Source organism: Myotis lucifugus, unplaced genomic scaffold (assembly GCF_000147115.1).
Source record: "Myotis lucifugus unplaced genomic scaffold, Myoluc2.0 scaffold_690, whole genome shotgun sequence".
NCBI lineage: Eukaryota > Metazoa > Chordata > Mammalia > Chiroptera > Vespertilionidae > Myotis > Myotis lucifugus.
The window spans coordinates 39,612-50,881 of record NW_005871738.1 but is presented as its reverse complement, the minus strand read 5'-3'; the positions used below and the strand labels follow the sequence as shown (position 1 = coordinate 50,881).

The 11,270-nt window shown below is 57.6% G+C and overlaps 2 protein-coding genes across 3 annotated transcripts in view; one reads left to right on the top strand and one right to left on the bottom strand.

Annotated features, from left to right (window-relative positions):
• Nucleotides 1–55: 55 nt before the first annotated feature.
• On the top strand, nt 56–5,838 carry YBX2 (Y-box binding protein 2). Its single transcript, XM_023746533.1, has 10 exons — nt 56–236; nt 825–888; nt 2,253–2,286; nt 2,552–2,786; nt 3,129–3,218; nt 3,772–4,056; nt 4,233–4,336; nt 4,706–4,883; nt 5,279–5,362; nt 5,465–5,838. Exons 1-9 carry the CDS (start codon nt 75–77, stop codon nt 5,327–5,329), a joined length of 1,203 nt encoding a protein of 400 aa, XP_023602301.1. The 5' UTR covers nt 56–74; the 3' UTR covers nt 5,330–5,362; nt 5,465–5,838.
• Nucleotides 5,839–6,281: 443 nt separating this feature from the next.
• The window catches only part of SLC2A4 (solute carrier family 2 member 4), a 5,810-nt gene continuing 821 nt past the window's right edge, over nt 6,282–11,270 (bottom strand). The window contains exons 2-11 of one of the 2 annotated variants that reach the window (XM_006105480.3): nt 10,341–10,457; nt 10,053–10,225; nt 9,840–9,964; nt 9,608–9,723; nt 9,353–9,515; nt 9,080–9,267; nt 8,808–8,912; nt 8,608–8,709; nt 7,894–8,097; nt 6,282–7,359 (exon numbers count right to left, since the gene is read on the bottom strand). In XM_006105480.3, coding sequence (XP_006105542.1) covers nt 7,156–7,359; nt 7,894–8,097; nt 8,608–8,709; nt 8,808–8,912; nt 9,080–9,267; nt 9,353–9,515; nt 9,608–9,723; nt 9,840–9,964; nt 10,053–10,225; nt 10,341–10,457 — 1,497 coding nt within the window. In that variant the 3' untranslated portion in view covers nt 6,282–7,155. The remainder of the gene's footprint in view (nt 7,360–7,893; nt 8,098–8,607; nt 8,710–8,807; nt 8,913–9,079; nt 9,268–9,352; nt 9,516–9,607; nt 9,724–9,839; nt 9,965–10,052; nt 10,226–10,340; nt 10,458–11,270) is intronic. The other variant, XM_023746534.1, reaches the window with a different exon arrangement.

Below are 11,270 nucleotides of genomic sequence, written 5' to 3'. Positions count from 1 at the left end.
CGCGTTTTCTGTTCTCGCGACGGCGGCATAAAAGTTAGCGTTGGTGGCGCCGGTGCCGGCGGGGGAGCCACAGAATGCAGTCGGCGGGGCGGGCGGCGGCGGGGTCGGAGCCGCCTCCGGCCCAGCTGCTGGGACCCCGTCGGCGCTGGGCCCCCACACTCCTGGCAACCCGGCGACGGCGGCCTCGGGGACCCCCGCGCCCTCAACCCGGAGCCAGGCGGACAAGCCGGTGCTGGGTGAGGGGGGAGGACGCGAGCCAGGGCGGTTCTAAGGGGGCGGGCGGGCTGGGCGAGGGGCCTCGTGGAGCCCGTGGAGCCTGGCGGGGTCTGGGAAGCCCCGGGCTCAAAGGACTGGCCGGGGTAGGGGCGGCGGACCAGAGGGGTCCCTGGTGGGAGTCCTGCCTTGCCTTCTGGGCGGGGGGGCGTGGTGAGCAGGTCCAGCGAGGGCCTCGGGTGGAGAAGGAACCGCAGGGTCTGGCCACGCCCCGGGCGGAAGGCTTGGCCCAGCAGCCCTAGCTGGCGCGGGTCAGTGCCCCGCAATGGCTAAGCCCGGGAAGCAGGTGCACTAGGGGCTCTGACATTAAGACTTGGTGGAAGCAGGTGAGTGCGCGAGTCTAGGTGCAAGGCCTGGATTGGAGGCTTCGAGGAGCAGGTCTTAGTGCTGGAGGGTGTGGAAAGCCCGAGCCTCCCTGTGGGGGCGCTTCCACTTGAAGTTTACTTAACTGAGGCCGTAGGAAGGTAGGTTAGGCTTTGGAGTGTCTCAAAACTGAGTCCGACTCCATCTCTTCCCCCACCTACTGTCCCTACTGCATCTCTGCCTGGCAGCAATCCAAGTCCTGGGCACTGTCAAATGGTTCAACGTCCGAAATGGTTACGGATTCATCAACAGGTATCTGAGGAACCTAGGGAGGGGGAGGAAGGGGTGTCTTCCCGGCTGGCCTGTGGGCGTGGACACCTTCCCGACCTCATCTCCACCCCTGCCTGCCGAAGCACATGGTTGCAATGTCCAGCTGACGTTGATTGAAAGCCTTTAATCGTAACACAAATGTGGGCGAGATAAAGCTCCTCATCTTCAAGGGCAGCGGAGGGTTAATGATCTAGGAAGTTGGCAAACCTGCTCCGACCCTCCCAGCTTGTCTGTCTCACCTCCTGGTTTAGTTTGCCTCACCTTTGGGGCAGAATGTACCTGCTGTCTGTGCCCCGGGGCGCTGGGCCGCACTCACTTTCCTGTTTCGGGTGGCACACATAGCACTCTCCTAACTCATCTTCCTTACAGGGTTGTTGGTTCATTTGAAACCCCCACCTGATGGGACTGAGGCTGGTGGGGGTTGGGGAAGGAGCCAGCCCAGCCAGAGGCTGCTGCTTTTCTTCTCTTTGGCAGCCTCACTCTCCCCCCTACCCCGCCCCCCCACCCCACCCCCATGCACTGGGAGAGGCCCTAGTGGCAGATTCTGAGCAAAGCCAGGTCTCCCCCTGTGGGCCCTTCCCCAGCCTGGGCACCCTGCCCAGCCCAGCCCTCTTGGGAGGCCCTAGTTCCCTCTTAGCAGGCTGACCTTTGTGCAGATCCAAGTGCTTTACAGCTAGAATATTTGTTCTAGGGAAGGGCTCTTCTCTAATTCTGAAAACTGAGGACTCCTGGGAGGTTTGAAGGAACATCTCTCCCCTCCCCGCATTGGGGTGCTAGGATAAACTGGGGTAATAGGCAAGCCGTAATAGAGAATGACCGAATATTATCTTCTCTCTCACCCTTGGTCCCTTGGCGTGTTGAAAAGGGGCCTGACCTTGGGGTTCACCTCCTGGTTGGGACTGAGAATGAAGTTTGGGGACTGTTTAGAGCAAGTTCTTGACACACTGTCCCCATCTCAGACTTGTTCTGCACCTCTCCTCCTGCCTGCACTTTCTTGCTCCTTGACTATAGAAGGAAGGAGACAGGAGTGGAATTTTCCAACCACGATGGGGGGTGGGGATGAGGGGGTGTTGACAGGGACAGTTATACCCAGCGCTACCAGGTTCTAAGCGGTAGAGGGTGGAGTGCTCAGCTCCCGCAAAGTGAATCTCCTTTCCTCCTCCACCCTTTCTTCATGAAGCCCAGGTTTTCCACCGAGGGATAGGTATACTTCTCTTCCTACCTCCAATCAGCCACGGAAGGCTAGGGGGTGGGCCTGCGGATTTTAGGGATGGGCAGCTAGGGCGCCCCCGGGGGAGGTGAGCACCTCACCAAAGCCACCCCCTAACAGCCATCCTGTCCTGCAGGAATGACACCAAGGAAGATGTCTTTGTTCACCAGGTAAGAGCTAGGCTGGCTTTCTGAGGGAAGGAACCTGCCCTCTCTTGAAAGGCTGTTGTCATAATCCTGAGCAGCACAGATATGCTCCTGCAGCTTTTACCTCCCAACAGCATGTCCACCAGGAAGTGGTTTCCCTCCCATCTGCATCAGGTGCCCAAATTAACTGCCATTGGTCCCACTTGTGTTGGGTTCTCCGTCAGAAATGTATGCGCTGCCCTCTGCGCGTGGCATGCGCAGTACCTGCTGTGACCTGTTAACACCACAGGAATGAATCACAGGCGATGTCCGGAGGGAAAGGACACAGGCTAGTGGTTCTCAAAGTGCGGTCCCTGCACCAGCAGCATCACCTGACATCCAAATTCTCAGGCCCCACCCCAGACCTACTGAATCAGACTTGGGGGAGAGGCGGCAATCTTTTAACGAGCGCTCCAGGTGATTCTGATGCCCGCCACAGTTTGAGAACCACTGCTTTGGTGGAAAGAGCTCTCAGTGGGATCGAGGTAAGAAGCACAGTACATTTTACCCACTTTGCAACTTAAGACTGTCTCCGCTTTTTGTTTCGATTCTTTTTGTTTTGAGTTCATGTTTCTTGCCTCCCTTTTTTAAGTCCCTGAGGGGTAGAGGAGGAGGGAGTGTGTCCTAGGGATGGTGGTAACTGCACAGTTGTTCTTGAGGCCCCTAGTTTATGGCTCTTCCCCTACTAAACTCTGACTACCTTCTCCTTGCTCCACCCTCCAGCCCCAGCCCACAAGTGAAATGCTGAAAGGAGTAAAAGTGGGTGGTGGGCCCAGCAGGGGAGAGAGACTGGTCCTCACCTTTCTCATGGCCTTTCCCCTAACCAGACAGCGATTAAAAGAAACAACCCCAGGAAGTTCCTGCGCAGCGTTGGAGACGGGGAGACTGTGGAGTTTGATGTCGTGGAAGGAGAGAAGGTTTGGGGGCTGTGGCGGGACACCGAGTGGGAGGTGGCCTGGATGTCATCCCAGGCGCTGCCCCTCTTCCTCTGGCGCGTTAGCCAAGACTGTTCTCACGCAGACTGTAATCTTTAACACTTTGGCTGCTGTAAGAGACATCCTAAAGAACATGCCCCTTTTATCACTCAGTATTTCATATCTGGGTTTCTTTGTACTTCAAGCATTTCTATGTCTGTTTACACGGGGCCCTTCGCAGGCTCTCGGAGTCAGTCAGCTCTCCAGTAAGATGGACAGTCGCCAGGCCTTTGCACCCACACCCCTCGCCCTCCAGTCTTAAAATCAAGAGGGTTCAGTAGCAGCTATTCCAAAAGGACAAGTTGCAGAGGTGGCCCCTCCTAGAAGGGTCCAAACATGCCATTGCCCCCCTGAGGGAGGGTGGACAGAAGTTAGAGGGGCTGAAGAAAGCTGGAGAGGGGATTTAGCTGGAAGAAGGGGGAGACAAATGATTCGAGCCATTTTGGGAATGTTGTGCATTTGTTGTTGGAGCAAGTTCTCCCCACCTCTTTTCCAGGGTGCAGAAGCTGCTAATGTAACTGGGCCTGGGGGGGTGCCAGTGAAGGGTAGCCGCTATGCCCCCAATCGACGTAGGTTCCGCCGATTTATCCCCCGGCCTCGCCCGGCTGCCCCACCACCCATGGTGGCAGAGGCTCCGTCAGGTGGGACAGAAGCATGCATCGAAGGGGAACGAGCTGAAGACCCTGGGCAGAGGCCCAGACGACGGCGCCCACCGCCCTTCTTCTACCGACGGCGCTTTGTGCGAGGCCCAAGGCCCCCCAACCAGCAGCAGCCTATAGAGGTGAGGGGAACTCGGGATGTGGAACCAGCTTCCCAAGTCCTAGGAAAGGAGTGGAAGTTGGTGAAGAGAGAGCCAGAGTCCCCAGAGGATGGAACCCAGGGCTGGAAAGAGCTCTGGACACCTGGCTCCCAGGCAGCTGCTTTACCCCGCTCACCAGGGCCTCTCTGTGTTCCCAGGGCACTGATGGGGTTGACCCTAAAGAGACAGCCCCATTGGAGGGGGACCAACAGCAGGGAGATGAGCGGGTTCCCCCACCCAGATTCCGGCCCAGATACCGAAGGTAAGACTCACTTTCCAGGGTCCTATCTTACCCTTCACTGTCCGGTATCGGATGGGGGTGGTGGGTGTAGGGGTATAGGAAGGGTCGGGAGGATGGGAAGGGGAAGAGCAAAGTTCTCAGACAAGCCTGAAGCTGGTGGTTTGGGGTGGGGGTTAGGGCGGGGGTGGGGTTGCCGGGACTGGATAGCGAGAGATTAATGCATAGGTGCCATGGGGAAGCAACTCCTTGGGCTAAAAAGGCTGGCTCCTGGGGTGGAGATGGGGATGGGAAGCTGGCTGGTCCACCTCTCCTGGGGGCGTGCTGAGAGGGAAGGAGGCAGTCCGCACTGGGCCCCTCCACGCCCTTTAGGGTCCCCACTTCTCGCCCCAGGCCTTTCCGCCCCAGGCCACCCCAGCAGCCTACCACAGAAGGTGGGGATGGCAAGACCAAGCCCAGCCAAGGTCCCACTGATGGTTCCCGGCCTGAGCCCCAGCGCCCACGAAACCGCCCCTACTTCCAGCGGCGACGGCAGCAGCCCCCTGGACCCAGGCAGCCCACAGCCCAGGAGGTGAGGACCTTGGGCTGTCTTCCCCTTTCCCTTCCCCCCTCTCCTCTTTATTTTCCCCTTCCAGGTCACTCTATCCTCCTATTCCCCCATCCCCTGGCCCTGCCCCCACCCCACCCCACCCCTTCCATTCAGCCTGACACCAGAGCCAGTACTGCTGGGCCCACCTCGGGCAGGCACCCCGCCCACCAGGAAACCCCAGCAGAGGCAGTCCAGCCGTGTCAGCCCCTGCAGATGCCCCTTTCAGCTCTGCTTGGTGCAGCAGCACCAGCTATGGATGTGAACTCAAGGAGGAATGGGAAGGGGTTATAGGAATGGGAAGAGAAAAGATGGGAGAAGATCGAAGTTGGGGGGCCCTAACGAGCAAGAAGGTCTCAATTGACCACCCTTCTCTCTAGACCTCAGCCCCCATCAACAGTGGGGACCCCACCACCACCATCCTGGAGTGATTCCAACTCAAGGACACCCAGAACTACCATCTGGTGAGTGGCTGCGCGGATAGGGCCAGGGTGGGGAGCCAAGGGAGCAGGGACTGGGTCCTGAAAAGTTACTAGTCATGACTTGTCCATTTCTTTTTCTCTCAGGTATCTGCCAGGTTTTCCAACTGACCTGCACCCTACCCAGCACCCCCTCCCCCTTTCCCATATTCATGACATCAAAACACTGGCTTTTCCCCCTTTTCCATGAGACTCAGGAGGGCCAAAGCAACAGCTTTTTGCTTTTTTTTCTCTCTCCCCTACCAAGGGTTGAAGGAAGGGATCCATCCTTTTTGTTCAGAGGCATCAACTCCCTCCCCTAAATCAGGCTGAGAAGGAACCAGCCAGCTCTTACCTCCTCCTGGTTGTTTTTCTTTCCCACCCCAGTTTATTTTTGTTTCCCCTCGACCCCCTACCTCTGAAGCCATTTTATGAACTGTCATGTGCCACCTGAGCCTCCAGTAAAAAACAAAAACAGGCTTTCTTGTTGTCTTGGTCTCTGCCTCTTTTCTGTTCGGAGAATTGCTGGTAACTTGCGGGTGAAGGTGGGGAGGAGGTTGTGGGGCAGGGGCAGGGCCTGGTCATGAATCGTTCCCATGTTTCTAGCTGTGGCGCTCTGAACAAGCACTTTCATACCTGTGAGAGCCACTTTTCCCATCTGTAAAATGGGGATAATATTTCCCTTGCAGAATAAGTGTTTTGTAAAGTGCCGAGAGCGCAGTCTGACACTTCCAGCTACAACTTATTAATTTACTATTAATTAAAGCAATGACTAGAAATATAAGTGGGGGCATGAGTGACAGCATCCAGCGGATTCTTCAGCCCGGGAGCTGAGGGGTGGGGTGGGATAGAGAGGAAGAGGGGGAAGGGGAAGTTGTGGTCCATCCCTGTCTGAGCCCATCCCTGAGTGCCTCCACAACAGGACGCTTGTCTCATACAGTGACTTTATATATGTATCTATATATTTACATTTAATACAACAGACTTTTGGTTTCTTCTCCCTGCCCCTTCTTTTTCAAGCATATACAAAAATATCCTAGGATTCCTCCCAGCCTAATGTTAGAGGCAGCCTTTCAAATGTCCCTTAGTTGGTCAAAAGCCTTTGGGTTCAACACCTTCCAGAATGGGAGAGGAAGAAAGAGCTGGGCCTCTGGGAGCAGAGCCCTGCGTTTAGAGGCGAGAGCTTGCTATCCCTTCCTCTCACACATGGGCAGGTGTTCCCTCTCGCCCTGGAAGGTTGAGCAAGAGGACTAAGCCTTCAGTGAGAAGTGAGGTTAGACCTTGGGAGGGTGCATCCTTCGCCTTGGAGGAGTCAAGACAGAGCCCTCTTCACCCAGAGTCTATGTGACAAGAATTCAGAGAGAGTGCCAGAGTGGGAGGAGTCCAAGGTGGTAGGAAACTGGATTTCCCTTGTCCACTCCTGCTCTGTACTTCAGTGCACCTCCCCTAAAGTCAGTCCTAGAGCCTCTCCTCCAATCCTCCTCTCTAGCAGAGGGGCAAAGTATTCTGGAGCTGAGGCGGGTTGGGGTGAACTATGGAGGAAGGAGGAGGGGGACAAGGGGGAGAACGGCCCACCCTGGTGGCCACAGCCTAACCACAACACATAAATAATCCAAGAAAGTCACACGAGGGAAATGAGGGGGTCTCGGACCACCCCTCCCTCCAGCTTCCCAATTCCACCAGGCAGCAGGGGCTTCCTCCACCCTGGGAGTGCTGGGGAAGAGAGGGTTAAAGTGCCACCGAGGAAAGGAGGGGTCTCTGGGGACATAGGACTGGCTCTCCCACCCCTGCCTGGTCCCTCAGTCATTCTCATCTGGCCCTAAGTACTCAAGTTCCGTGCTGGGCTTCACCTCCTGCTCTAAAAGAGAGGGTGTCCGATGGAAGGCAGCTGAGATCTGGTCAAACGTCCGGCCTCGGGTTTCAGGCACTTTTAAGAAGGTGAAGATGAAGAAGCCGAGCAGGAGGACCGCAAATAGAAGGAAGACGTAAGGACCCATAGCATCCTGGGACAGGCAGAGAAAGAGGTGTTGACAGAGGGGAGGGGAGGGGAGGGGAGGGGAGGGGCAGTCTCAGGCAAGCTAGGAACTAAAGTCTCTCCTAGGGAGCAGGGATACAGCAGGTAGCAGGTGGCTCCTTTGCAGGGTAATGGAAATAGCCAGGAATGAGAATTTAGTGAAAAAAGGATCCTCTGCACCCCAACTGTCCTATAGTTTTTCACCCTCTTCCCATCCTGAGTTGCTGTACTGAGAGTGGATCCAACATTCACAGTATTAATAATGAAGTTTATCATTTTATTCCTAGTCTAAATAAGTTATGCCACTAGTTGGTTTTGAAGACACCTCTATTGCTATGCAATCTAGTTCAGCTCCCTTCTTTCCTTTAATGCAGGTGGGGCAGGTGTCTTCAGGGTCCACCAAAGTGATCTTCAGGACCAGTAGTCTGTGAGCTGAGGGAGTGCCTGACGGGAAGTGAATGGCTGAGAGTCCCCGCCCCCCCTCCGGCCTATGGTGGGAGATTGGATGGGAGAGGCCACCTACCGCAACATACTGGAAACCCATGCCAATGAGGAAGTTGCACGTCCAGTTGGAGAAACCAGCCAAAGCCATGGCTGCTGGGCGAGGTCCCTGGCTGAAGAGCTCGGCCACAATGAACCAGGGGATGGGGCCAGGGCCAATCTCAAAGAATGCCACAAAGCCGAAGATGGCCACGATGGAGACATAGCTCATGGCTGGAACGCGCTCCTGGGGACCAGGCAGGGGGGGTGGGAATTCGGGTCAGGTCTTTCTATCTTCCTTTGCCCTCAACCCAGAGAACTAAAATCAACCCCTCCCAGCAGCTCGTGGGGGACGGGGGTCTGCCACCCCAGGTTAAAGCAGACCCCTGAGCATCTCTAAACACTGACATTCAGCTGGTTTCCCTAGGCCAATTCAAGGCCGAGGGAATGGTATGGACTCTCGGCTCTTAAGCTGATCAATTCCCCTTGGTTCTAAAGCTGGGTCCTTAGGAATTATGTTCCCACGGCTGGACAGGGGCTCTCCCTCCTGGCTGCCAGAATTGTGCTACAGCTTCCGCCCAGAGTGGGAGGAAGTGCAACCTGGGCCTCTAGGGAGCACAGACCATGATCCCAGCACACAGGCCGGCTCCAGGATCAAAACACATATGTTGAGGAGTGGCCCTGGCTGGACACAGCCTCTTGGAGCAGTCCCCGTGGGTTTGGGCCACTGGTCCCCTTCCCACTCCCCAGGCCTCACCAGCAGAAGCAGAGCCACAGTCATCAAGATGGCGCAGCCACACATTCCTGCCAGGCCTAGAAGATGGAGAGTCCGGCGCCCAGCCCGCTCCACCAAGAGCACCTGCAGGGAGAGTCAGGGCCTTCAGGATGGGAAGTGGATGGAGACAACCAAGGGGTGTGAAGCCAAGGGTGGTGGCCACCCCAGAGGCCCGCAGTTACCGAGATCAAAGTGAAGACTGTGTTGACCACTCCAGCTCCTATGGTGGCGTATGCTGGTTGCCCCACCCCCGCCGTCTCAAAAATGCTGGTTGAATAGTAGAAAACCTAGACGTGGGGGAGGAAAAAAGGGGATGGCAGGGATGTTCCTTCCTTCCCTGCGGCCACACCAACCTGGACTGACCCCGAGTTTTAAGGGAGGGGGCTTGTTCCCTCTCCCCTCCTCTCCGGCTGCTCCCTGACCCTGCCCTTCCTGGAGGCTGCTGCATACGTACAGCATTGATGCCGGAAAGCTGCTGGCTCAGCTGCAGCACAATTGCAATGATTAGGGGCTGCCGGTGGGTTCGGCTGCCCAGGAGCTGCAGCAGGGACAGTGGCTGCTCGCGCTCCAGCTTCCGCTTCTCCTCCTTCAGCTCAGCCAGTGCTCCAGACACATCGGCCCAGCCTGTCAGGCGCTTCAGACCTGGAAGCGAGGAGGGTCAGGACTGAGAGGACAGGGAGAGGCTCAGGGGCGGGAACAGGCACTAGCAAGTGGGGTGGAGGCTCACTCCTTTTGGCGGGCCCCTCCAGGTTCCGGATGATGTAGAGGTAGCGGGGGCTTTCTGGGCAGAAGGGCAGCAGGACCAGCTGCAGAAGGGCAGGCAGCACTGTGATGCCCAGGAGTAGTGGCCACAGGGTGGCAGTGCCCAGCATGGACTCCAAGCCCAGCACCTGTGGGGGAAGGATGGCAGATCATTCAGCCTGTGCCCCAGAGCCCCTCCCCAGACCTCTCCCCACCCCCATGTGAGGGCAGGCCCAATCACCTGGGCAATCAGAATGCCAATGACGATAGCCAGTTGGTTGAGGGTCCCCAAGGCGCCCCGCAGGTGAGTGGGAGCGATCTCCCCCACATACATGGGCACCAACCCCGATGTCAGCCCTGGGCAGAGTGAAGAAGAGGGGGCTGAGGCAGCTGGCTGCCCACTCCTTCCCACCAAACCCGGGGATAGTAAAGGAGAGCAGGGTACTGGGCGGGGCCATGGTGCCCTTGGGTACCTGAGTAGGCACCAATGAGGAACCGTCCAAGGATGAGCATCTCATAGGAGGCAGCAGCGTTGGCCAGGCCCATGAGGGCGCCCCCCAGCACTGCCAGGGCGTTGTTGACCAGCATTGCCCTCTTCCTGGCAGGCAGAGAGTGGGCTGTGAGAGTTAGGGTGCCTGTACAACAGCCCCCTTCCTGTTCCCTACCCTTGTCCTTTAGCCCCGTACCTTCCCAGCCACTGAGAGATGACGCCAAGGAGAAAGGAGGAGACCATGCCGCCCACAGAAAAGATGGCCACGGAGAGAGCCCAGAGGGTGGTGAGGGTGCTGGGGGGGATGGAGCCAGGTCCCCCAGGCCCCTGCCTCCCCAGCCATGTCTCATTGTAGCTCTGTTCAATCACCTGGGGAGACAGCAGAGGAGTGAGTTCCTGCAGACCCGTCCCTCTCTGCTCATCCCTGCGGTCCCCTGCCTTCCTTGTTTGGGCACCCCCGCTCTGCCAGCCGCAGGAGCCTCACCTTCTGGGGGGCATTGATGACCCCGATGTTGTAGCCAAACTGCAAGGAGCCAAGCACAGCAGAGAACACGGCGAGGACCAGGGTCCAAGTGACGCGCTGCTGAGGAGGTTCTCCTTCCTGGGCAGGCAGAGTGGAGAGGAGGCATGTCACCCGGAAACGTGGTTTCGTTCCTTCTTCCAGGGGCCTGGGCCTGCGCCCAGCCAGAGCCTATGCTACTGGGTTCCATCCAGCACGTTGGGTGAGGGAAACTGGGCCATATTAGGACTTGCGGGAAGACCTCAGCATAAACAGGAGCAGGAAGAACCCCACAGGAACCAGGGCGTGGAGGAGACACTGGGTGTTTGCGTCCAGCCAGCAGAGCAATGTTTGAGGACCTAGGGCTCACCATTCCTGTGACCTTGAGGCAGGTTTGGCCTTGAGAGACCTGAGCTCAGGTTGGTGTGACCTTGGACAAGTCACTTCCCCCTGAACATAGCTTTCCTCTGGGGGAGGAGGAAAGGGGGGCTGTGGCTGGCTTTGCCTACAATGAACGTGGGAAAATCAAAATAAAATGCTAACGGCATCCTGGACAGCGCCGGTTTTGTAAACGGACATTTATAAATGTGCATTTCCATGGGCCCCTCGGTCCTCCTCCCTCCCCCCCTGGGGGTTCTCTCGGCGGCTCCGGGAGGCCCCCAACAGGCTCCAGAAGAGTGATTCCAGAAAGGACATCGCGGTCACTGCTCCCTGCCCATGGCCCTGGTGGTGGCCTTCCCTGTGTTCGCCCGCCTCCCTCCCGCTAAGCCCCGTCGAAGGGCAGGGGGCCATGCCGAGCTTCTGCGTGGAAGAGCCGTGCCCAGGGGATGGGGCGGGAAAGTGGCGCGAGGGGCGGTGGCGGTCGCTCCCTGGCGGCACAGACTGTCTCCGAGCAGAAACCTGAGCTGGGGGGGG